General features: G+C 48.1%; 1 protein-coding gene across 1 annotated transcript in view; it reads left to right on the forward strand.

Moving 5' to 3' along the window:
* The first annotated feature begins 12,703 nt into the window (after positions 1 to 12,703).
* Positions 12,704 to 24,920, forward strand: part of LOC102568905 (fer-1-like protein 4) — a 137,390-nt gene continuing 125,173 nt past the window's right edge. Inside the window, exons 1-2 of the mRNA XM_019485566.2 lie at positions 12,704 to 12,902; positions 13,334 to 13,395. Coding sequence (XP_019341111.2) covers positions 12,824 to 12,902; positions 13,334 to 13,395 — 141 coding nt within the window. The 5' untranslated portion in view covers positions 12,704 to 12,823. The remainder of the gene's footprint in view (positions 12,903 to 13,333; positions 13,396 to 24,920) is intronic.

Genomic DNA, 24,920 nt, shown 5'->3' on the forward strand with positions numbered 1-24,920 from the left:
AGTGGAGATAAGATGCTACAGCCCCTGGTGGGCTCATGTTCCCACTCCTGCTGCTGCTCTGGTGCTAGCCTCAGCCAGGCTGCAGGGAGCTTGGTGTGTGTGTGAGCGAATGTGTGCGCTTGCACATGGCCCTCAACAGTTTACCAAAACTTGGCCCTCCAGCCCAAACAATTGCCCACCCCTGGCATAGGTGAAAAGCTGTGACCTGTGTCTTGGCTGTGCTGGCACAAAGCTGGTTCTTATTGTAGCAATCTGAGAGGTTGTACAGTGTGCATGTCAGTCTGTTCTTGACAGTGCTGAAGTCCTTCTCTGGCTATGTGATGCATAGATCATCAGCATATATAAAGCTCCTCGTATTACTCTGTATGGGTTGGTCATTGGTATCTATGTTTAAAAGGATCAGTGCTAGCACACCACTCTGTGGGATGCTGTTTTGTTGTCATCTCAAGTGGCTCTGTTTCTTGCACAGTTCTACGTAAAAACATCTATTCTTCAAAATAGATCAGATGAGCTGCACTAGATGGTAGCCATGTGTCATATTGTAGACTTTGGCAAGCAGGTTTTGGTGGCTGACTGTGTTGTATGCTGTTGATAGGTCTACAAACACAGCACCTATTATCATCCCTTTCTCAACATCTTCTATATGCTGGGTAATGTTTAGTATTTGGCCAGTGCAGGACTTGCCTGGTCTAAATCTGGCTTGTTCTGTTATTAGATATTGTTCAATATGAGGTGAAAGGTGATTGAGAATAAGGTGTTCATAAGCTTATAAATGGCACAGAAATAACACTGGCCTAAGGTTCTCTTTCCTTGGTTTTAATAGAGCTATTACATGGGCCTGTCCCCATAATTTAGGTATTCTAAGGGTTGATGAGCAATTGTTAAAAAGGTGTAATACCCATATTTGGTTGTGGAACCAAAGTGTTTGATCTGCTCCATGCATATGTCATTGAGTTGAGCTGCTTTGTTGTTTTTCCTTGGCTTATTCCAGCACATAAATGATGGAATTTGAAATGAACTTGATTTCATTCATTGTGTATGGCATACTAAAATGATTTTCCTCTAGATCAGCTTGCTCTCTAATCCATATTTTAGGCTATTTTTGCTGTTGAGAAGTTGGTGAGCCACATGGTTGGCTGTGGTGTTGTGGTGTTTCTTTGGGTCGTTACTCAGATTGCAAATGGTTAACCATGTTTTCCTACTAGTGTGGGTTACATCTTCGATCAATTCTTTCCATTTCCACTGCCTTTCTTCTTGGAGCTTATTAGTTAGGGTTGTTGTTACACAAATTGACAATTGTTCAAATCGTGAGCGAGAACTTATGAGGGGGATAAGAAAAAGTGCTGCATTTATTGATTAAGCACTTAACACACACACACACACACACACACACACACACACACACACACACACACATTCATACCCCAATTTCTGTTCTGCGCTGGTTTACCTTACCAGTCTTATTGGTGCTCGGATCAACTTAGTGGCCATCCGAGTGGGAGCCGGGCTCCTGCCAGTCCATCTTGTCAGACGAACCAATGCTCTAGGATGACATGCAGAACAAGACCCAAAATGGATATGTCTTGCCCCATCCTTTGGGCTTTTGCTGGGCTATCACTGTATTCTTTCTTGAAGGTCGATTGCTGTTGTTCTCTTGGTGTTCTGGGGCAGATTCTTCTTGTTTGGTCTTTTATCTGTCTGCATTCTTCAATCAGTCACCAGCTGATGTTTTCCTTTTCCACAAACACACTCTTACCCATACAGCATACAAAAAAGTAAAAGGTCAAGCACGTATATCAACCTACAGAGGAATACAAAATGGAGTTTCTTAAGCCAATGCAAAACTCAAGAAAATACATAAGATTAAAAGCAATAGGCAAAAGTCTATGTCTATGTTATTTACCTAACATCAAGCTGGTATTCATGCTATTCACATAACACTGTGCCTGCCACAATAGTGTCTTCTGAGAAAGGATCTCTCTAAAATATTTGCTGGTATTTTTTGTGTTTGACTGCTAGTATGAGAGTAAGCTCTGGAATACACTCAGTTCTGATCCTCAAGCTATATACCTCTTGGAGGTTTTGCACAGTGCACTCATGAAGAGGTTGTAGCTTTCCAAAACTGTTTCAATGCATATTATGTTTTTGTAGCGGCGCACCGACAAAGATTTCTTGGCCAATACCAATAGCCGATGTTTAACCAACCATATCAGCTGACGCCAATCCAATAACTGATGTTCAGTAATAGTGAAAGGCATTTTAAACTACTGACATAAATAAACCTTTTTTGTTTGTTTTGCATTTCTCTCACACACACACCTGCCTACTCCAGCCCTCGATGAGGAAGGCAGTGACCTCTTATTCCCATGCATGTTGCCCCTTCACTTATGGCTCCTGCCTGCGGCCCTGCTTCCTGCGCAGCCTATGATGCCAGGCACATATGGAGCCCCAGAGCATGCTGCTGCCTCAGTGCTGGCAGGCCCTGCACAGCTGAGCTCCTGCAGCCGCTGGGAAGAAGTTGCTTTTGCAAAGGTGCCCAGTGGAGTGGAATGTCCCTCACACAGCATCTTACCCCATCCACATGCAGCCCAATGTCTCCATGACAGCTCCAGCACTCAAGCCCCTGCATCAGCAGCACCAGGAGCCAGTAACAGTCCCTTTGTTGCTGAGTGCAGTGCCCTGTGACTGCCCCCTAGTCCCTCATCCCCCTCCCACTGCTCTCTGGGACCTGTAGTCTACCATGGGCTCAGGCTGATGGCAGGGCATGGAGACCAGACTACACTCTCCAGGGTGCTCTGAGCACACAGCTGTAATTATCTACTACAACGACCAAAAAAAGCCAATAGCCAGTAACATCATTTCTCCTTTTATTGGTGCTGATCTGATAGCCACCTGATATATTGGTGCACCCCTACTTTTTTGTATAGGTCTTTAGAAAAGCCTCTCCAGTCTGCTTTTAAAATTGAAGCATCTACATATTGAAGCATGTCACATCTACATTGTGACATTGATAGCGATTGGTCTGTGTTGTGTGTGGAGAATGGGTTCCAATATGTCTATTTTGCACATAAACTTCTACATTGCTTTCAGCAAAGGTGAGGCTTAGATTATAGCTTTGTTTCCATTGGGAGCTAGTCAAAGCCCTGGGTGGCTTTGAGTCATGGATCAGGCTTAGGTGCTGTGCCTCAGCCCGCATCTCAACAGTTTCCATTCTCGTTGTTTTTACTGTAACCCCATGTGTCACTGTGGCTATTAAAGTCACCAATGATCACACATGTTTTTTCATGGTCTAGGTTTCCTATGCTCACACAGGCAAAATGTTTCCCTGGAGGCTTATAAACGGATGCTTTTGAGATGTTGTTCATATCAATCATCAAAATTTCAATGTCGTTTTGTTCTGTCATCGATGTTGTGTTGATGACGAGCTTTGGTTTTATGAAGATAGTGCTGCCATATTTCTCATGCTGCCTTTCAATGGCTAATCTCATCCCAGGGATCAATGGCCTATTGCTGTTTGGCCCTCTGTGCGTCTCCAGGAGATAGAGCATATGACCACTGTAGTTGGTGCAAATCCTGGAAAGAATGCCCTATTTGACTTCTGAGTCCCTCTAGGTTTACAGAGATGACTGTCAGTACCTCCCCTGAAAAAGGCCCGTGATTGTGACACAGCTGGTCAACTTGTTGCAGGTTTGCATTATATACATTCTAAGAGTGTTGATGACTAGGTTTTAGCAAAATTCGCATGCTCTTTGGAATCTACATTGATTAATTAACCAGTTAATTGTGCAATATCTGTCCTATGTAGAGGTGGCCTAATATAGCCTTAAGACTTTAAGGACTCTGATTATTACTGCTTGATGCCTAAATTTCATCATCTGTATGAGAGAGGTTGTTTTCAGGAGTATAGCCAAAAGCCAATGTTGCCAGCCTTGGCCATTTTTAATGGGCCTAGGCTAAGTTCCAGAAGTGGTGCTAAGCAGATGGTTCAAAATCTGTTTCTGAGTGACTATAATTTGAAACTTTGCAAATGCTGTCCGAATTAGTTGTTACAAGTAAAGGAAGCCATTAAACAACATTGAACAAAGCACAAGGCCTAAAAGGAGATAAGGGAAAACCATACATTAAATAACTCATATAAACTATATCATAGCTTTATCTTAAAATAGTAGTAGCAGTGATTGATGTAACCAAATACATTAGATGTCATTTTGCTATAATAGATATATTTTTGTTAAAATGCTTAGATAATGTGTAAAAATAAAAATAGCCTTGTCAGAAAAGACTATAAAGTTAGGTAAAGGAGAAATAGGAACAGCCTTCCACAATTTGGAAGGAAAGGAAATAAGAAACCCTCTCTTTCCCAAGGATACAAATCCCAACTTACTGACACTTTCCAAGCCCATGAGAGATCTGGTTCAGTCTAGTTCCAAAAGTTTCAGTGAAACAAAGAAATTTAAATAAATCAGAGCTCATTTATTTAAATATTAAAACCAGCCATCTATAAATATGTGGCAATGGCAGGAGAGAAATTTGGAGAATCAGCAAATTCAAGAAGACCTGCTGCCAATCTGCGTGCAACCCTCCTCCCGCCTCTTGAGTCACCTCAGCTGATATAGGTGAGGTTCAATATTGTGTTGTTGCAGGTAGCCAGGCGGGCTTTGGGATAAATATTTGTTATCATGTTTTAAAGTGCTAGCAAATAAAAGGTCAGGCTGTAAACCTGTTTCTGCCTCTTTTATCAGTAGCCTACCCACAAGGTTAACTCTAATCTGGGTAACACCTGGAAAATCAGTCCAGGCTTCTGTAAAATAGCTGTATGAATCATCAGGATGCTGTAATTGTGAATCCAACAACTGTGAGCACATCTGGGATGCTAAAGTGATCAGTATTTCTGATCAGAATTTAGCAAAAAACAAGCTATAATGTTGCAGCAATGTTGATAATGATACATCAACACAGGGGGAGAGCTTTTACAGGGATGTCATATTCTTAAAGGAACATCCATTTTAAATGTTTTAAATATTAATTAATTTAAATTTGTTTAATTTAAAATAAATACTCCTTGATACTACCAGCGGAATAATTTGGTTCATAGCCATAATGTCTTCATTAGCACATTCAGCCAGAGTACTGCTGGAAGGGCATCTGCTGCTGAGTGTGCTGTGAGTGTGGTGGGCGCCTCTGTTGTTCAGGCGTGTGGCCTTCAGCATCAGTGGGACAGTGAGGATCTCAGAATAAGGATGGGATGGGGGACATTCGTACCAGTGCTAAAGCCCCTGCAGTTCATCATCAGCACATGGGGCACCCAGTCACGGCATGCACCTTCACAGTATTCCCTGATCCCAGCCATGCTGTGATCAAACCAGTTAAGCTACAGGTCCACAGTGTGCCAGGGCCTCATTCCCAACCACTGAGAATTTCTAGAGCCTCTGAAGACAATAAAGCATCTGCACATTGTCCCGTCTGCTCCTTCAAGTCTTTAAGCCTTGCATTGTGAACTTCCCTCCGTTTTCCTCACAGTGCCCCATCTGTCAGTCACGGTACAAAGGAAGCTGCCTCTATCCCAGCATGGCAGTGTTGAGTTACTCCTCCTGAGGGGTACAGCAACTGTTTCCTAAAACAGTGACTTCTCTCTCTGGAAAGCATCAATGTGCTTTAATCCAATCATACCAATATGCACAAGCATCCTGCCCTGCACCCCTTTAGTTCTCTGACTCTGGATTTCCAATTCTCCACTCAGTATTTTTATTTTTGCTGAGAGCAGAAGCACCAAAGTACAAGACAACTCAAATACCGGCTGGTATAATACCAGTGCACCTTTTATTGTCTTGAAAACCAGCCCTTCTAATCAGTTGGCTAAGGAGCCAAAAAGGGTGGTGGCTTTGCCCTACCCTCTCTCTATTTGTTATGGGAGGGTTTTTCATCTAAAGCTCTGATTTCGGAACTGATTTAACTCACCAATATGAACAGTAACCCAGTGTGGTTCTCTCCCGAAGCCAGCCAGTGAGATGCAATCACTTTTCCAGGGCTGTAGAAGTACATGAGCTGGTGTTTGTTGCATTTGTTCCCTGTTGTACTGGCAACCTTGGGTGTCCAAATAGGTTCCTCTTAGTCTGAGCTTTTGGGGGAAGATCCTTGCTTGGGCAGCATCATGTCAAGTTCAAACTTGACCTTAAAAGTAACTGCAAAACTGCTGGCTCCTAGAAAGGACTCCCGTCATTCCTTCAAATGTTGCAGTGCAAGAACTGCTGTTCCATCCTCTCCATCCTACCCACTCCCCTGTGCATGCCCCAACTCCATTTCCTGATACTTTCATTACATTTCCCATTACATTCCCTGCCTGTCTCCTCTTCCTTGTTCCTTGACCACTTAACTTCAGAAGACAGAATGGTGTCTTTCTTGAGTGCAGCCTGGCTTCCTGCCCTTCAGGAGAAGAGAGAAATGGGAGGGAGATGACAGTACTAAGGCAGCCTTACTTCCAGGTACAAAATCCCAGGGAAAGGGAAGTCATCTCTTTCCAAGTGAAGACTTTCCTTGCCAAGAGTGGACTTTGTTGCTTGGATTTCAGTGAGATATTTTAGCTCCTCCCATTATTTGCAGTAGCCAAAGAGGCCATACAGCAGAAACTCTGAAATGACAAGCAGTAATATAAACAGACAAGGTTCTGTGGGTGAATCTGATATCTTTTATTAGACCAACTTAAATAGTTAGAAATATGTTTTTTGGTAAGCTTTCAGGTTTAAAAACCCTGCATCAGGCTGAGGAAGTCTCTGCAGTTGGTGTGTGCTCTTCCTGGATAGAATGAATAGTAAAGAAGCCAGCAGCTGGGCTGGTATGCATATGAGACAGGCAGTCAGTGAAGATGTAAATTGAGGAGTCAGTAGGTGAGACACAGGCTGGGTGAGGGGGGAGAGAAAGGGGATGAATGTAGCAGCTGAATAGTGGAGAGGTACCTGGGGAGTCAGATGTCAGGCAAGTTATAACGTGTCATAAATCCCAGGTCTATATTTAGTCCATGATTTTTTGTATCCAGGAGGTTGATGAAGTGAAGTTCATAGGCTGGTCTCTGAGAAGTATTATGTAAGTTTCCTTTGAGGATCAGGACTGAGAGACTGGAGAGAGAGTGGTTTTCCTGTGAGAAATGTGCCCCCACAGGTAGTTGGGTATTTTTGTCTTTGATAGATTTCCGGTGTGCGTTCATTCTGGTGCGCAGTTGTTGTTTGGTCTGTCCTACATATTTTCCATCAGGGCATTTGTTGCATTGGATGAGGTATATTACATTTCTGGAGGTGCAGCTGTAAGATCTGGGAATTCTGATGGCTCTGTTGTGGGGTATAGTAATAGTGGGGGAGGTGGAGATGTGTTGGCAGGTTTTGCATTCCTTGTCATGGCATGGTCTGGATCCATTTGATGTGTTCTGGGCCTGAGGAAGTTTACTTCTGGTGATGAGGTTAGCAAGGTTCAGTGCTTGTTTGAAGCCTAAGATGAGTGGTTCTGGGAAGATCTCATTAAGAATAGGGTATCTTTCTAGTATGGGTTGCAAATGTTTGAGGATTTGCTGTATGGGTTCAAGGGAGGTGTGATATGTCCTGACCAGAGGTGTGTGATTCTTGGGGGGGGAAGGGCGGGGGGGTGTTCTGTACTGCAGCAATTCTTCATGTGGTATCCGGGTGGCTCTTTCAAACATGTGATCTATCTCTCTGGAGGAGTGTCCTTGTTGGGTGAAAGCCGTTTTAAGATTGGTGAGGTGGCAATCCTGGGTGTTCTCAGTGCAAATTCAGTGGTATCTGAGGGCTTGGCTGTATATCACAGCTTTCTTGGTGTGTTTAGGGTGATTGCTGGTTTTGTGCAGATATGTATGTTGGTCTGTGGAATTCTTGTATAACGTGGTCTGTATTTTGCCATTCTGGATACTGATCATCGTGTCTCAAAAGGCGATGTTGGTGCTGGAGTATTCAAGAGCAAGTTGGATGGAGGGATGGTGATTGTTGAATTTCTGATGGAACTCAATCAGAGATTGCAGGTTGTCAGTCCAAATGATAAAGATGTCATCGATGTGTCTTAAGTATAGCAAGGGTTTGATGGTGCAGTTCTTGAGGAATTCTTCTTCCAGGTGGCTCATAAAAAGGTTGGCATACTGTGGGGCCATTTTGGTGCCCATAGCTGTGCCCATGATCTGAATGAAGTGCCAGTTATTATAAGTGAAATTGTTGTGTGTGAGGATCAAGTGTATAAGGTCAGTAATATCTTTGGGTCTGTACTCTGTACACATCTCCACCATGCCCACAATTACTACACCCCACAACAGAGCCATCAGCATTCCCAGATCTTACAGCTGCACCTCCAGAAATGTAATATATCTCATCCAATGCAACAAATGCCCTGATGGAAAATACGTAGGAGAGACCAACCAACAACTGCGCACCAGAATGAATGCACACCGGAAATCTATCAAAGACAAGAATACCCAACTACCTGCGGGAGCACATTTCTCACAGGAAAACCACTCTCTCTCCAATCTCTCAGTCCTGATCCTCAAAGGAAACTTACAAAACACTTCTCAGAGACGGGCCTATGAACTTCACTTCATCAACCTCCTGGATACAAAAAATCATGGACTAAATATAGACCTGGGATTTATGACATGTTATAACTTGCCTGACATCTGACTCCCCAGGTACCTCTCCACTATTCAGCTGCTACATTCATCCCCTTTCTCTCCCCCCTCACCCAGCCTGTGTCTCACCTACTGACTCCTCAATTTACATCTTCACTGACTGCCTGTCTCATATGCATACCAGCCCAGCCTCTGGCTTCTTTACTATTCATTCTATCCAGGAAGAGCACACACCAACTACAGAGACTTCCTCAGCCTGATGCAGGATTTTTAAACCTGAAAGCTTACCAAAAAACATATTTCTAACTATTTAAGTTGTTCTAATAAAAGATATCAGATTCACACACAGAACCTTGTCTGCCTATGTCCTTAGACCAAAGCGACTACAACCCACACCCCTGTAAGCAGGAATATAAACACTTATCACCAACAAGCTCCATACAGATTCAGAGGGTGTGTCTGAATTCACTGTCCACTGCTGTGAAGCTTCCAGTGTCCAAATTGTCACTGGGAGCCACTGTGCATGTGAAAAAGGGCTACCTGTACACATACAAAAAACAGGCTATAGAGAATCAGGGACCTCTAGGTTAGCTATTGCTAAGCAAGACATGAAATCCAGTCTCACCCATTAAGCTATGGAATTATTAATTAAAGGCTTTCAGTGAAACCCAAGAATCCCTGGTTCCTAAGTAACAGTGTCAGGAAACTCCTCCTGAGGTTCTGGCTGCACTTCCTCCTGTATCTTTTCTTTTATGCATTTTATCTACAATTGCACCAGGGCCTGGAACCTCCTAGGCAACTTCCTCCTGGTTCAAGCCAAACTTGCCATCTACCTGACCAGGAAGGAGTCTCTGGCTGTGGGGAGCCTGCTGAATGTGAGGCCATTTTCCCATCCATTCCCCACTTAAGTCTCTGGGCAGTTTCACTGGGCAACATCCACAGGCTCCTTGGACATGTTTGAGGACCAGTGGGTGCTGGTCAGTGTGCTCTGCTTGGTGTTCACCCTTGGAAATCTCATTGTTAACCTCTGAGCATTGCTCCCATCCCTGTTTTTTCATTTGTTTTCCCCAGTATTCTGTTGTTAGACATTTGGTGGCCTCTCTCTAACACAGGGAGGCTTCCACAGTTTCTTTGCGTAACCAACAGTGCAGTCCAGCAGGCTGCTAACACAGGAAGATCCAGCATTGTTTTCAGGTTATGTGTGAATTACTCCCCACCACATTGCTGCTTCTCAGCTCTTCTGGCAACTAGAAAGCAATGCTCATAGGGAATGTCATGGAGCAAGGTCCTCAACTTGCCAGGCGAAACTCCGGTCCACCTTGCTCCTTGAAGTCCCAATCATTAAAATATGGCAGTTCAACCCATGAAAGCTTGTGCTATATAGGTATATTTATACTTACTTTGGTTAGTCTGTAAGGTGCAAATCTACCCTGCCTTCAGCCCATGACTACTTCCTTTGCCCCATAATCGCCTCCTCAGCACATAGGCCCTTTTTATTCCAGGTAAACAAACCAAACCTCCAACCTCAAGTCAATTGTCTGGAGGAGCCAGCAACTGCTTGTTCTGTGAAGGAAGCTACCTCCAGGAAAGGAAGGCAGAACAGTCCTCTTCTCCAGAGCCCCCTAAAGTAGCCCAGAAATTCACACAAGCAGGGCACATTATCTTCTTGTGAACTGCCCTGGGCTGGATGGCAGGGAGGCTATTTTCGGCTTTTTAAAGCTTTCTTTAAGCTCTTCCCTCCTCTGCCCAACCCCAGGCTTATTTGCCACATATGGTAACACTGGCCTTCTGCCCACAGAGCAGGAGTTAGCCCCCACTGTTCATAGAGCAGGCTATTGGATATGGGATGACTGAATTTGTGGGGCAAATAAAAAGGGAAATGGACTATTTAGTCAATATCTTCATTAATGCTCTGGAAGATGAGATGGAGTGCACCCTCAGCAAGTTTGCAGATGACACCAAGCTGGAGGACAGGGCTAGGATTCAGAGAGACCTAGACAAATTGGAGGATTGGGCCAAAAAGGAATCTCATGAGGTTCAGTCAGGACAAATGTGAAGTACTGCACTTAGGACAAAAGAATCCCATGCACCAGTACAGCCTGGGGAATGACTGGCTAAGCAGCAGCTCTGTAGAAAAGGACCTGGGGGTTACAATAGACAGTTAGATGGATACGTCAGCAGTATGCCCTTGTTGCCAGGAAGGCTAGCAGCATACTGGGCTGCATTGGTAGGAGCATTGCCAGCAGATCAAGGGCAGTGATTATTCCCCTCTATTTAGCACTGGTGAGGTCACATCTGGAGTACTGTGTTTGGTTTTGGGCCCCCCATTATAGAAAGGATGGAAACAAGTTGGAGAGAGTTCAACAGAAGGCAACAAAAACGGTGAGGCTGCTGGGGCACATGACTTGTGAGGAGAGACTGAGGCAACTGGGCTTATTCATCCTGCAGAAGAGAAGACTGAGGGGAGATTTAATAGCAGCCTTCAACTACCTGAAGGGTGATTACAAAGAGGATGTTCTAGACTGTTCTCAGTGGTACCAGATGACAGAACAAGGAACAACAGTCTCAAATTGCAGCAAGGGAGGTTTAGGTTGGATATTAGAAAACTTTCTCTCTAGGAGGGTGGCAAAGCACTGGAACAGGTTACCCAGAGAAGTGGTGGACTCTCCATCCTGGAGGTTTTTAAGGCCCAGCTTGACAAAGCCCTGGCTGGAACGATCTAGTTGGGGATAGTCCTGCTCTGAGTAGGAGGTTGGACTAGATCAGCGTTTCTCAATTGGTGGGTCACAGTCCAAAAGTGGGTTGCAAGAATATTTGAAAAGGTTGTGACAAAGTCGCAGAAAAACCCATGAAAGCGTGGATTTCCCTTTGCAGGCTGGCAGCGTTCCAGCTTGCAAGCAGCTGCCTGGGACAATTGGAGGCAGTTGGGGCATGTGCATCTGTGCGCGCAGGCACATGTGGCCAGCATAGAGTGAAGCCGGTCGTGGGAGCAGTCCCAGCCACTGGACACAGGTAAGTGTATGGGGAGTGGGAGATGGAAGTCCTAGGGACTGTCCTGAGGGCTGGGCAGGCCATGTGTGTGTATGCATGCGGTGCTGGGGACCATGGCTGGCTCTGGGGTTGTGACAGGGCAGAGGGAGCAGTAGGGAGAAGGTGCCTGGCCCTTCAGCAGGGGAGGGAGGCGGGGGTAGACCTTTTCATCAGGGAACTGCACGCCTGGGTTGGTGGCCGGTGCCCATACATGCAGGGACCCGCACTTGTTGCTCACACTCTGGCCCAAGCAGGACAGAGGCAGCTGGGCATCCCCCCTGACAGGGCTGGGGTGGTAGGGGACTGCAGGTCAGGAGTGAGGGGCACCACTATGGCCCAGGGGGCTGTGGCCTGGGCGTGAGGGGCACCAGCAAGTCCAGGGGGCCGTGGCTTGGGGGTGAGGGGTGCCTGGGGGGACAGAGGACTGTAGGTCAGTCTCCGGCAAGGCTAGGGGGTTGGGACAAGCCATTGATCTTGGCAAATGGGTCCCAGTACGAAAAAGGCTGAGAACCACTGGACTAGATGAACTTCTGAGGTCCCTTCCAACCCTGGGTTTCTATGATTCTATAACCGGAGTGAGGGTCACAGGTTCAAAACAAGTGCGCCAAGGCAGGGACACTGAGCAGGGCACCGGACAGTGACCACTGGCCCTCGAACAGCCTGGGGATCCACTGGATGCTGCATGGTGAGACTGCCCAGAGGGATGCCTGGCTTGGCTGGGGCCAGGAGGAGGCTAACCAGGTCCCCGGACCTGGTGGGGCCAGGGATGGGGAGTGCATAAATGAAAAGGTGCGAGGTGGAGCAGCCAGAACCTCAGTAGGAGGTTGGAGGAGACTGAAGCCCGGTCTCCCTTGCTCCGGGCCTCCGCAAACCTCGCCAGATACAGCTGCAGCCCCAGAGCGCTTCCTAGCCTGGCGCCCCAGGCAGTAGGGGAAGAATGACAGGCAGAGCTCGACAGCCGACACGGCCGAGCGCTGCTGGAGCCCGGGGCAGCGCCTGGCCCCGGGGCCGAGGAGGTGCGGACAGCCCGTGCGGTTGGGGCGGGGCGCAGGCGGCCGAACCTGCGGGGCGAGTCCGCGGCGGAGTAACCGGCAGGGCCGGCCCTCGGGCGGGGCGCAGACGGAGACTGCAGGCGGGCAGTCGGGGCAGTGGCGGCGGCGGGCTGACGGCAGCGCCATGGTGCTGAGCGTCAGCGTGAAGCGGGTTAGCCACCTGCCGGGCAGCGGCGACAGACAGGTCCAGCTCAGCTTCCGAGGTGCGGGGTCGCCGGCCCGGGGACCGCGAGCTCCAGCCCCCGCCCCGTGCCGGGGCACCCTCCACTCCCCAGCGCGCTCCGCTGCGGGTGGCCCGGGGGGGTTGCAGCCCGCGGCGAAGCCCCAGCCAGCCCCGCGGTCGAGGGCACATCCCCGCGGGCTGCCTGTGCCAGGGCTGCGGCGCGGAAGGGCGCAGGCAGGAGGCGCGGGTGTAGCCTCCTGGGGCCAGGCCTGGGGCTCTGGCAGGCGCGGTCCCCCCCGGCGAGAGGAAAGCAGCCTGAGCTCTGCCTCGCTCAAGGAGCCCCGCAGCCCCACTGGGTGCCGCGTGCTTGGGTGGCTTGGCTGCCCCGCTGCCGTCGGGGTGGGCCCCTCCGCGCCTCCAGGCGGCTCGTGGCGCCTGCTGGCCCTTCACGTCTGCTCCTTTTGCTCCCAGGCTCCACTCAGAAGACCAAGAAGGTTCGCTGCACCCAGGGCCAGGATGCTGTCTTCGGTGAGGTAATGGAGCAGCCTGCTGGCTCTGCCAGGCCTCAGCCTGCTAAGGGAGCCCCACTTCCCCTAGTTGGATTTAGGGTTACAATATTTCCAGTTCTAAAAAAGAGGACGCCTGGCAGATGGGAGGTGGAGGGAGAGGGGTTATATGGCTGTGTGGGGCTAGTGTCCGTGCCCATTCCATTGCCCCTCACTCTCAACCCACAGACTGCTGGCCCTGCCAGTGCCTCTCACTTCCAACCTGCAGTACCCTGCCCTTCCAGGCCATACTGGCACCCCTTACACCCTGGCGCTGCCAGTGTCCTGCACTCCTGACCCACAGCCCCCCACCTCCCCAGTGCCCCTCACTCCCAACACACAGTCCCTCCAGCTGCTGCCCCTCACTCCCAACCTGCAGTTCTCTGCTCCCCTCAGCCCTGCAACATCTCCTGCTTGCCCTGCCCCTGCAAGCACAGACACCAGCCCCAGTGCTGCCAGCCCAGCCACACAGCTCCCTGATGCCGCTGAAGGGCCCCCTGACTGCTTCCCCCACTGGAGGGGCAGGTTACTCCCATTCCCACCTTCCCTGCCCTGCTGCAGCCCTGACTCGCTCTCTCTCCAGCCCCAAGCCCTGGTCATCCAACCCCCACAGACTGCTTGGGGCTGCTCCCACCCCCCTGCCTGGTTGCATGCCAACCATGTAGATGTATGTGCCCCCTGCCTCCAATTGCCCTCCCCCCACTACACCCAGCCCCAAGCAGTTCCTTGCTAAGGTAAGCCAGGAAAAACTTTGAAGCTGAGCTGATGAAAATCTGGGACATTTGATCATATTTAAAAAAAACACAACAAACAAAAACACCAAGATAGACGGAGGTGGCAGGACCCAAAAAGAGGACATGTATGGGAAAACCTGGTTGTATGGTAACCCTAGTTGGGGAGGCAACTGAATGCCTGACAGCTCCTTGGGGCAATGGGGCTGCAATTACACCTCCTGGATTCATAGAGCTTGTTCTAAAGAGAGAAGTGGAGCAGAGTGCACTGCACGGCCAGCAACCTGTACAAGGCAGGGGGGCAGGAAGCAGCCAGCATCTGCAGTGAGTGGTGACTGGGCTGAGGTTTCTATTCACATCCCTGGGGTAGCCAAGCCAGGGGTGCTCATTAAGGCTGTAACTAGTGAGCAGGTATGCTCAAATCCTGTGTGGAGCAGAGATCCTTTTCTGCTGCACCAAGTTCTGAAATTAAGCAAATGGCAGAAGAGGTGTTGCCTGTAGGGAATCTTAAACTTCTCAGCTACCATGCAATTGGGCATTGGTCCAGTTGGGAGCAGGTCAGCTCCAGAGTGTAGAGCAATTATCCCCAAAATTATTTCATGTCTGATCATTTTCCTTCATGAAAACAATGACAGGGGCTTGATAAAAAGGTCCCAGAGTGATTTTAATTCCTCTTCCACTCCTGCAATGGAGCAGGGTAGCCGATTAAAGGAAAATAGCTACACTGGGCAAAAGTCAAGGACAGGAAGGAGAAAGAACCTGAGGGAAATAGGGCTGTTCATGCCTTTGCATTAGTTCTAGAAAAAGAGGAGAATTGAGTCCAGCTGTTCAGGACACTGGTAGAAATGTGTGAAAATGGCTGCTAGAGTGACCTAGGCTTCCACAAATCCCTGGTGCATAAACTGTAGATTAGCTGAATCTGACTCATGTTCCTACTATTCGTTGCCCACACTGTAATGGCAGTTTTGTTCATTGTGCTCTGAATTATCCATAGCAGGATCTGGTTGGCTGGTCCTTGTCTATGACCAGCAAACCTCTTTCTTACATTTCCTTTCAGGTTGGGGGTGGGGCTAATATTTTCTTGACAGGCATCACCTAGGATTAGGCACAATAAATTTACTGAAGGAGACTGTCAAAATTAGGAGTTCAGGACAAAGAACACACTGAAAACCAAGCTGTTAAATATTTAACTTTGTTTCTCCAGTTCCTCAAATGCTCTGGGAAAACATAAGCTGTTGTTTATCTCAAAGCATAGTTAATATCTATCTTTCCCAGGGGTGTTGTCTGTCTTTTCTTACTACGTGTAGACCAGGTGTTTCTCACCCATTCTAATTGCAAAATGAAGGAAAGGAGCAGTGCCTCACCTCCTACTGTCACAGACTTACTGCTGTTTCATTAAAATTCATTATGTAGGCAATATGTAGGTACAAAGGGAAGTTTCCCCCCTTTCCTTGAGGTTCCCTCAAGGTCATAAATTTTTCATACTAGGGTGTTCCGAGCAAAAAAGTTCCTCTTGCAGGCAGGCATCAAGGGTGTAGCTCCCAGTGATTTAAAGAAGTTGGTTTTCATCTCCAGTGTCTAAGGTCTAGGTGTTCACAGATATTTATGTGCCTAAGGTTCAGGTAGGTGCCTAGTGTGATTTTTTTTCAGAAGTGCCTAAATCAGGAAGGGGCAACTATCTGGGCTAGAGGGCCACTTAGGAAGCTTTAGTGAGCTGTTCTGGGTTGAGTCAGCTGCTGCAGAGCTGTGCTGTACTGGGGTTGCCCATGCATGCCTATGCTGGGGCAAAGGCAGCGGGGGGCTGGGTCATGCACTCCTGAGTTCATAGAGCTTAGATAGGGCTGGGTCCCTACTCCTGAGTTGGGCTGGTCATGACCCATTGGGGAGTGGATCATGGCTCTGCACTGGCCCTGGCCCCAGCCCTTCACTGTCACCACTCCACAATCCTGGCCCTGGCCCCTGCCTTGCCTGCCTATGCTGTTTCTCCCTGCCCACCTGCAGCCTCATCCCATCTGCCTGGCCCAGCACACCCTGCCCACCTGGGTCCCGGGCCCGTTTCCATGGAGGCCCCACCTGCCCGCTCTATCTGGCATCCGTGGTGGTCGGCAGCAGGGCAGGGTCCGGTGGGGGCAGTGACACTGGCAACGGCAGCTGGAAGGATTTGCTGCTTCTGGGAAGTGGAGTCTGGCTGCTGTGCCACTGCATGCCACAGCTTGGACTGCCCCCCATGCCTGGGTTGGGTGGGGCTGAGGCTCCTGCTGCAGGCTGGCCTAAGTCATTTAATATTCCCATGAATGTGTGTGTGAGTGGGGAGGGGAGGAGGAATAAGGATGATCCCCAGTCTTGCAGGTCTCTGCAATGAACAGATTTTTCACCTTGTACTTAGTTTATCTGCAGTTGTCAGATTTCTTCCTCTTATATCTTGAGTTATATGGTTAACCTGCCCATGTGTTTCTGAAATTCCCACTAGGCTGATAATCAAGGGAAAAGGGACTCTGTTTTACAAGAGGAGACTGAAGAGCTTGGCAAAATGAAGGCTAAGAAAAGATATGATTCCTCTTTATAAATACATCAGGGAGAGAAAAGAGATATTAAAACTAAAGGAACATGTTGGCACAAAAACAACTGGCTATAAACTCACCATGATTAAATTGAGGCTGGCAATAAAAGAAAATTTCTAACAGTTTGAGATGTGAAGTTCTGGAACAACCTTTCAATAGGGCGGGGGGAAAGAAATGTACTGGTTTTAAGATGGAACTTTATCAATTTATGAGTGGAGTTATATGGCATGGTGCAGAAGGGGTCTAGACTCAGTGACTGCAGAAGTCCCTTCACTGCTCACTAGATGCCTATTTTTAGATACTTAAATGCTTTACAAAATCTGCCCTTAAGTCTGCAATGCTAACAAGAGTATTCTTGTTTCTAATATCACAAGATAGAAAATTAAAAATCCTGGTTCAAATGTTTGCTAAGTTTGGTATACACACTAGGTACACAGCTAATGCAGGCTGGGTCAAGTGTGTGCACAAACGCCTGCTAAAGCATGTTACTCATGACTTTGATATATGTACATATATATTAGGTGCACAGATGCCTGTACGGGCCGGGCCCCGGGGACGAGTACGTCTATGGGAGCAGGATATGGCCCATATGCTGTAGCATTCTTTTACCTAGCGAGCCGGGCCCGTCTTTGCGCACGCGGGCTGTGGCCAGCAGCCCGGGCACGCGGGGCTGGAGAGAACCGGCGGCGCAGTTTGCTACGCGCGAGCTAGAATTAGTTATGGAGGCGTAATGGTTGATTGAAAAGATTGTTTACTTACACCCAAAGATGGTATTGGTGTAGGCTGGACAGGTTTCCAGGCACAGCTCCCGCTTAGATCCTCGCTAGAGGAACACGACAAATTTGATTGCTCCCAAGGAGTTGTTCAGGCTCCGCGGGTCCGGTTCGGGGTTCGAAAGGTTCCCTGGAGTTGCTTAGGCTCCGTGGATCCTTTCTGTGTGCAGGGAAGAAGGATACGTCGGGATTGCGCTCGGTGACGGGGAGAGGCTAGAGGCTGATCAGACCTCTGTTGCCTGCTTGAAATGCGTTGGGTCCGTAAGGATCCGCAGCGCTTAGAGATCTTCACACAGCGTGAAGTCTCCTCCTCCTGGTGTTCGTGGAGTCCTCCAACTTGGGCGGAAACCACACAAGCTTTTTATATGGCTAGCAAGCCAATCACTAGCCACCACATGTGAATAATTTAGAACTAGCCAATGGTGGGGCACAAATTTGAATACGAATGGCGGGAACTCCTTGCAATGAGCATTTCTGTGCTGCAACAAAGAAATGCACCCTGCAAAGAAAGCTACAAAATGGCGGGAACTTCTGTTGCACCCGGGGTTCTCCTTTGCAGCGGAAAACTCCACCGTGCAAAGAAGTTGCAATTTGGCGGGAAATAATTCAGTGGTGCCAAAGCACACACAAAACAAAAATCACAACTTTGGGGTGTGACATCCCCCCTTGCTGAAGGCACAGCTGAATTATGCTGTACTCTCATCACTCGAGTTATTGAGAGCTCTTACTACCGGTTGTCGAACTAAACAAGTAAACACAAAATTGGCCAACATAAGAAGTTCGTCCTCCAGGGATCGAATCAATAACCAGCACAAATACATATACACATAATCAGATTCATAACAAAAAACTGCACGATCAGGGCTTCAGTGGGCGTCATGGCAAAGTCGTACGTCAGGCCCTCACTTCTCGGTGATGTTATCCTTCTCGTGGCTTCTCTTCGCCATGCACTCTGAGTTCCGGATCTGTAAACAAAACTCTTAAAAAATAAGTAACGTATTTCAAAAATATTTACAAAATTTACATGGAACTATACTACTATTTCCAAAACCTATAATACAAGTGTTTGGCACTCCAATCCACCCTCTTTTGCACGTTCAACTAGACGGTTAGTTAAGCTCAAACTCCGTGGACATGAGTCCCAACCATGAGACTATAGCCTCGTCAGACTCCATTTTAGATTCCCTGTACAGCTGTTGTAATTCCGTCCAAGCACGAATACGACTGGTGGCGGCATCTCGTGCATCAGTTACTGGGTTGATCGTTGTTACAAGACGAGCTGCTCTGTTAGGAGTTGATGTTGTTATAGGCTGAACTACTGCCGCTGGAGTTACTGCTGCTGTTATTGCTTCAGGCAGGAGGGGCGGATGCACTCCTCCGCTTGACTCTCTCCTTCGTCGGCAGGAAGGCGTGGTCGGTAGAGACGTCGCTGCGTCGCTAGGCAGAGTTGCCAGAGACGACGCTGCGTCGATGGGCGGAGTCGCGGACTGGACTCTCGCGGGTTCTTCAGAAGCTCCACCCTTCTTTTCCGGTTCTTCCACGCGGTCTCCCTCTTGCTTGGCGCCATCTTGGACTGGCGTTTCAGGCTCCTTCTTCTCAGCTGCTTCCTTGACCACTCGGATCGCCGTCTGCAGCTGGGTTTTCAAACTTAAGTTCTTTTGCATTAAATCCATCACAGCACGAAAAGTTGTACCACATTCTCCCCCCTTGTCGTACCTCAAGGCCACTCTTTCATCCGCAGCGTGTTCCTCCATCTCCAGATCTTCGCGGAGCTCGGATGGAAGCTCGCGACCCCGTAATCTAGGCATTACCATACACGGGGAGAACCGGCCGATTGGCTCCGGTCCATCACTCTCCCGAGCATATCGTAGGCATCAGGCACACTCCCGGGTGAAAGTGGGGTTCGTTTCACCTGCCGGGTTGGGTCCGGCAAGGGACACAGTATCGAGGGGCCTGAACAGGACCCGCTCATCTCTCATTATACACCCGAATGCCGCGGGGAGCAAGTACACTTCCCTCTCTCTCGGGGCTCCGTCCTCGGAGATTCCCTCTTCTCCCTTTAGCGACAGACGTCCGCTCACAAATCTTTCACCCGTTCCGCCCGCCTGGTGGTAAGCGATAAGCACCTCCAGTTCCTCAAAGCTTTTCACTTGGCGTTGGTTACCGCGCCAAGGGCAGTTCTGAACCAACTCTAGCTCTAGCGTGTTCTCTCCTGATCACATCCTTGTCGCCATGTGCGGGCTGGGCCCCGATCCTGCCACCATGTGCGGGCCGGGGGCGAGCCGGGCCCGTCTTCGCGCATGCGGGCTGTGGCCAGCAGCCCAGGCACACGGGGCTGGAGAGAACCGGCGGCGCAGTTTGCTACGCGCGAGCTAGAATTAGTTACGGAGGCGTAATGGTTGATTGAAAAGATTGTTTACTTACACCCAAAGATGGTATTGGTGTAGGCTGGACAGGTTTCCAGGCACAGCTCCTGCTTAGATCCTCGCTAGAGGAACACGACAAATTCGATTGCTCCCACGGAGTTGTTCAGGCTCCGTGGGTCCGGTTCAGGGTTCGAAAGGTTCCCTGGAGTTGCTTAGGCTCTGCGGGTCCGAAGTTACAGGAAAGGGATACGTCTGGGATTGCGATCGGCGACAGGGAGAGGCGAGAAGCGAAAGCTCTGTAGGTTCGGTTCTATTGCCTCTATTGCCTGCTTAGGGGAGATGCGTTGGGTCCGCGAGGGTCCGCAGCGCTTGGAGATCTTCACACAGAATCTCTCTCTCTTCCTCCCTCCTCCAACTTGGGCGGAAACTACCCAAGCCTTTTGTACGGCTAGCAAGCCAATCACTAGCCACCACGTGTGAATAATTTAGAACTAGCCAATGGTGGGGCACAAATTTGAATACGAATGGCGGGAACTCCTTGCAACAAGCATTTCTGTGCTGCAACAAAGAAATGTACCCTGCAAAGAAAGCTACAAAACGGCGGGAACTTCTTTTGCACCCGGGGTTCTCCTTTGCAGCGGAAAACTCCATCGTGCAAAGAAGCTGCAATTTGGCGGGAAATAATTCAGTGGTGCCAAAGCACACACAAAACAAAAATCACAAGTTTGGGTTGTGACAATGCCTACCTAGTAATTTTGTTAATCTGGCTCTATAGGTATATATGCATTGGTCTCGTACGCATAAAAGCAAATACATTCTTCAAAAATATAGCCTATATTTTAAATCACATAATGTCATTCAAACTGTAATGCTGTGCAGTTTAGAAAGGTGTTTTCCTTGAGATACTGGCTTAGATTTCATAAGCTGTAAATCATTTGGCACGGTGGGAGCCAAACTTTTTGGCAAGTATGCTACAACTTAAGCCCTGCAGCCTCCATAAGTGTTGCTCCAGTTCCCTTCCCTTGCCCAGTCTGCTTCTCTGCTTTCTGTTCCCAGCCCTATTTGCCCCTATGCTTTCTGCTGTATCCTTGTCATGCCATGGACCCCACACAGGGGCTACCTATGCTACGTATGGCACGCATACTGCAGGTTGGCCACCCTGATTTAGTAGATAGCACTCATAGTGCATGTAGGGCTCTGAAAAGTAACTCATCCAGCTGTACACTTGTTGCCCAGATAGCTGTGTTATCTTATCAGTCAGAAGGTATGGGTAGATATGAACTCTTATAGACTAAGTAAATGAGATACATATGTATAGAGCACAAGCTTTTGTGAACCCAGGTTCACTTTGTCAGATGCTCTGAAAAGACATGCAGAAAACAGAGCATAAGAAGGAGAGAGAAATTAGAATGTGAAAGACCAGGAAGGGAGCGGGGGGGTGCTAGGAGAGAAAAGCAAATGAGCAGTAAACCCATAGGAACAAAGCACGTCAGAAAAGCTAATACCGGTAATGAGATAAAAATCCACAGTCTGTGTTTAAACCATACTTAACACAGTCCAATTATTGAATGATTTCTTCTTAGCTTCCCATTGAAACCAGTTTTTAATAGGGGTGCACCGATAAAGATTTTTTTGAGCCGATACTGATGGTCAATTATTAACAAGCCATATTGGCCAATACTGATATGATTGCTGGTATGTAGCAGCAGCCTGCCCTCACCCCGCGCACAGATCTGGGGGGCATATGCCCCCCATGCCTTCCCAGAGGTGTGCGCAGTGGCAGGAGCCACCCCCCTCCCTGCACCCCACTAAGCCCAGGCCCAGCCCTACTCCCTCCCTCACTGCAGGAGCCTCAATTTGCACCCCCCCACTCCCACCCCTCCCCTCCCCTTTGCCTCTTCCTCACAACAGACTTACCAGCTGGATACTGCTCTCCAAGCTGCTGGGCTGGCCACATGCATGCTGTGACTACACATGCACGTGGCATTTATTGGTGACATTATCAGCCACATCAGCCAAAAAAAGCTGATTGCTGATAATGTCAATTTTCCCTTTATCAGTGCCAATATGATATGGACTGATGTACCAGTACACCTCTAGTTTTTAATTTTTTTTTGCCTCAGCAATGGGGTGTCCAGAGGGGGGGGTCATCAATGGGGTGTCCAGAGAGGCTGAAGTGTTCTGCCACAGGCCTTTGTGTCTTTCTGCAGCTGATGTCCAATCAGTGTTTGAATAGAGACACCTAGAGATTGCCTTGTCTGTCTGATGCATCAGAGGGGCATTTCACGCAGGTGATGATGGCGTAGATAATGTTGGTAGACTTGCAGGTGAACATTGTACTCCTTGTTATTAGATCCAATGATAGTCTGCATGGATGGGGGACACAGCAGGCATTTGGGTCCATTGGAAGGCCTGGTGCCTTGATGAGGATGGGAGTTTGTTTGAGAGATATCATTTGAGGTTGGGGGGCTGTTTGTAAGCCAGGAGAGGTTTGTCCCTAAAGGCTGTCTTGAGACAGTCATCCTTTTCCAAGAGGAGTTGAAGGGCATTAATTATATGTCTTAGGTGTTCAAGCTTGGGGCTGCGAGTGACAAGCAGATAGATTCTGTTGTCCTTTTCCTGGAGTTGGTATTGTAGGAGGTCATAACAAGGGCTGAGTCTGGCTTTGCTGATCTGAGTGGCTACAGTTTTGTGATTGTATTGTAAGGCCACATCTACATGAGATGCTGACAGCGCAGTAGCCTGGGACTACTGCGCAGTAGCGTCACATCACACTTTCTGCCACGTGACAGAACTGCACAGTAGTGCAAAACCCCTGCACAGTAGTTTTGAACTGCTGCACAGTCAGCATCATGAAAAAGCCATTCGGCAATGCTATTGCACAGTAACTCCGATTACTGTGCAGTCATTTAGTACTTGTATAAACAAGTACTAAATGACAGCTCAGTAATAACTGCACAATCAGCATCTCATATACCCACGGCCTAATTGTAGAAATCCCTGCTTTAGATCCTTAAGGTGTTCATCCCAGTTGATGGGGTCAGAGCAGATCCAGTTGTAACAGAAGCTGGCTGTAGGCTATGGATCTAATGATATGCGTGGGATGAAAACTGGTGTAATGAAGGTGGCTGTGGCAGTTGGTAGGTTTCTGATATGTGGTGGTCATGCTTTCTACACATCCTTTCACAGTGTCTGATGAAGTGAACTTGGATTCATGAAAGCTTGTGCTCTATATATATCTTATTTAGTTAGTCTATAAAGATACATAACTACTCTGCCTTCTGACTGACTTCAGACTAACACTGCTAATTTCTTCCCTCTTATCTTCTCAGTGTCTCACTTATCCTGACTACCTTTTATCCTTTCTACTGTTTGTTAAATTCTCCTTTTGCTTTTTATCTTGGATTTGAATCTGTAAGCTCCTAGGACAGGGGATGCTGTCTTCCTGTGCATTTGTACATGTTCTTGAGGTTTCTGAGGCACTTTTGTTATAAAATACCTAAATATTATTTAATATTTAGTAGTATTATTATTTAGTATTATTTAATACTCTAGCTCTAGCATATCTGCTAGGGGTGAGAGAGGAGTTGTGGCTAGAGGGAGTGGGAAGGGGGAACAGTGGTAGGGAGAGGGGGGAGGAAGGGGTGGTATGGCAGAGGAGAGGAGGGGGAGAATAAAAAGAATGGGGTGTTACAGAGAAGAAGATGAATGACACAGGGGTGGCCAAGGCAAGGAGAGGGTCTGAGGGATGGAGATAAGTCATTCATGGGTGGGGAGGGGGAGTCCCTCTGACAGCAAAGAAATTCCAGGTTATTACAGGCCCTAGGGGAGCCTGAGCTGCCTGGATTACTTATGGTCAGACATTCTCGCGCTCTCTCTCTCTCTCTCTGAGGTTATTTCAGACCACTTGCTCAGCACCCCCAAAGATGGCTCTGACCTACTACAAGTAATGACTTCAAGCCCTCTGTACAGTGAGCATGCCAGGAAGAGGAGCTGCTGGCACTCCTCACACATTTCAGTTAGGTTTTTCAGTGAACAGATATCGCTGAGACCATGAAGACTAGGCCTGTTCATGGAGAGAGTACATTTTCCTGTTTCCTTGTTCTGATAGGAGGTAGGCTTCCAGGTATATGTGCCTTGAATTTGTTAGGGAAAGGCCTGATGGTGTGGTGGGGAGCTGTGTAACACAGCATCCTGCACAGGGAAGCAGGGCAGGAATGCTCAGACCAGGAAGTCTGGTTGGCGCAACTAGGGCAAAGAGGCACCTGCAGCCAGGACTGTGCTGGGGAGCATCTTATCTAATGGTGGGCTGTGCTGCCCTGGCCACTATAACTGCCTGCTGGGACAGTGCACAGCTAGTGGAAAAGACTGCCACTCTAAATAACTGGATTGGGTTCACAGCATAGGTGGAGTCTCCACTTCTCTTTCCAGGTTCTCCAGCATCTCTTTCACTCTTGCCTCCTGTATGCATTTTGCCAAGAGATGGGGAAATGCAGGTGAAATGAGATGCAAACGGTGGACAAAAGTACCCAAGAAGTCCTGTCAGCAACTGAGTTGCAGGAATGTTTGCTGGGAGCTGGGGCATGTTCAGGTTAAGGATGAATTATGTGGATTAGTGGGGGAGGGAATGGGCTTACTTCCCTTTTGTGTTATTTTAAGTCTAAAGGAGCAAGCCCTGAAAAGATTTCTGAGCCAAAGAAAAGTGACGAGGAGCAGCACTCTCTTTGCCTTACATTAGGAATTCAGGTTTCATCGCTCTTTCTTCTGGTTTTTTATGGCTTATTAAACCCACATGTCTGAATATACAGATAGAAGAAAAGCTCTATTAAAAATTGATCCTCCAGCTCTTTCCAGTAGCAACTAGGAGAGTCTCAGTTCAGTTAATTGGATCTTGCACTTAGACCTCCAGCAAATCTAAGGGAACCAGGGGGGTTGAAGTGCCTGATATTGCATATAGAAAAATTATCAGAATCCAACATCCTCTACTGACTCAAACTTTGCAGGTTTCCTCCTTGGCCCCATGAACGCATACCTCCATGGTGGAGTGCATGAGAGTGCTGTGGAATAAGGGATCTTTTCTCC

This window comes from Alligator mississippiensis, chromosome 9, assembly GCF_030867095.1.
Source record: "Alligator mississippiensis isolate rAllMis1 chromosome 9, rAllMis1, whole genome shotgun sequence".
NCBI lineage: Eukaryota > Metazoa > Chordata > Crocodylia > Alligatoridae > Alligator > Alligator mississippiensis.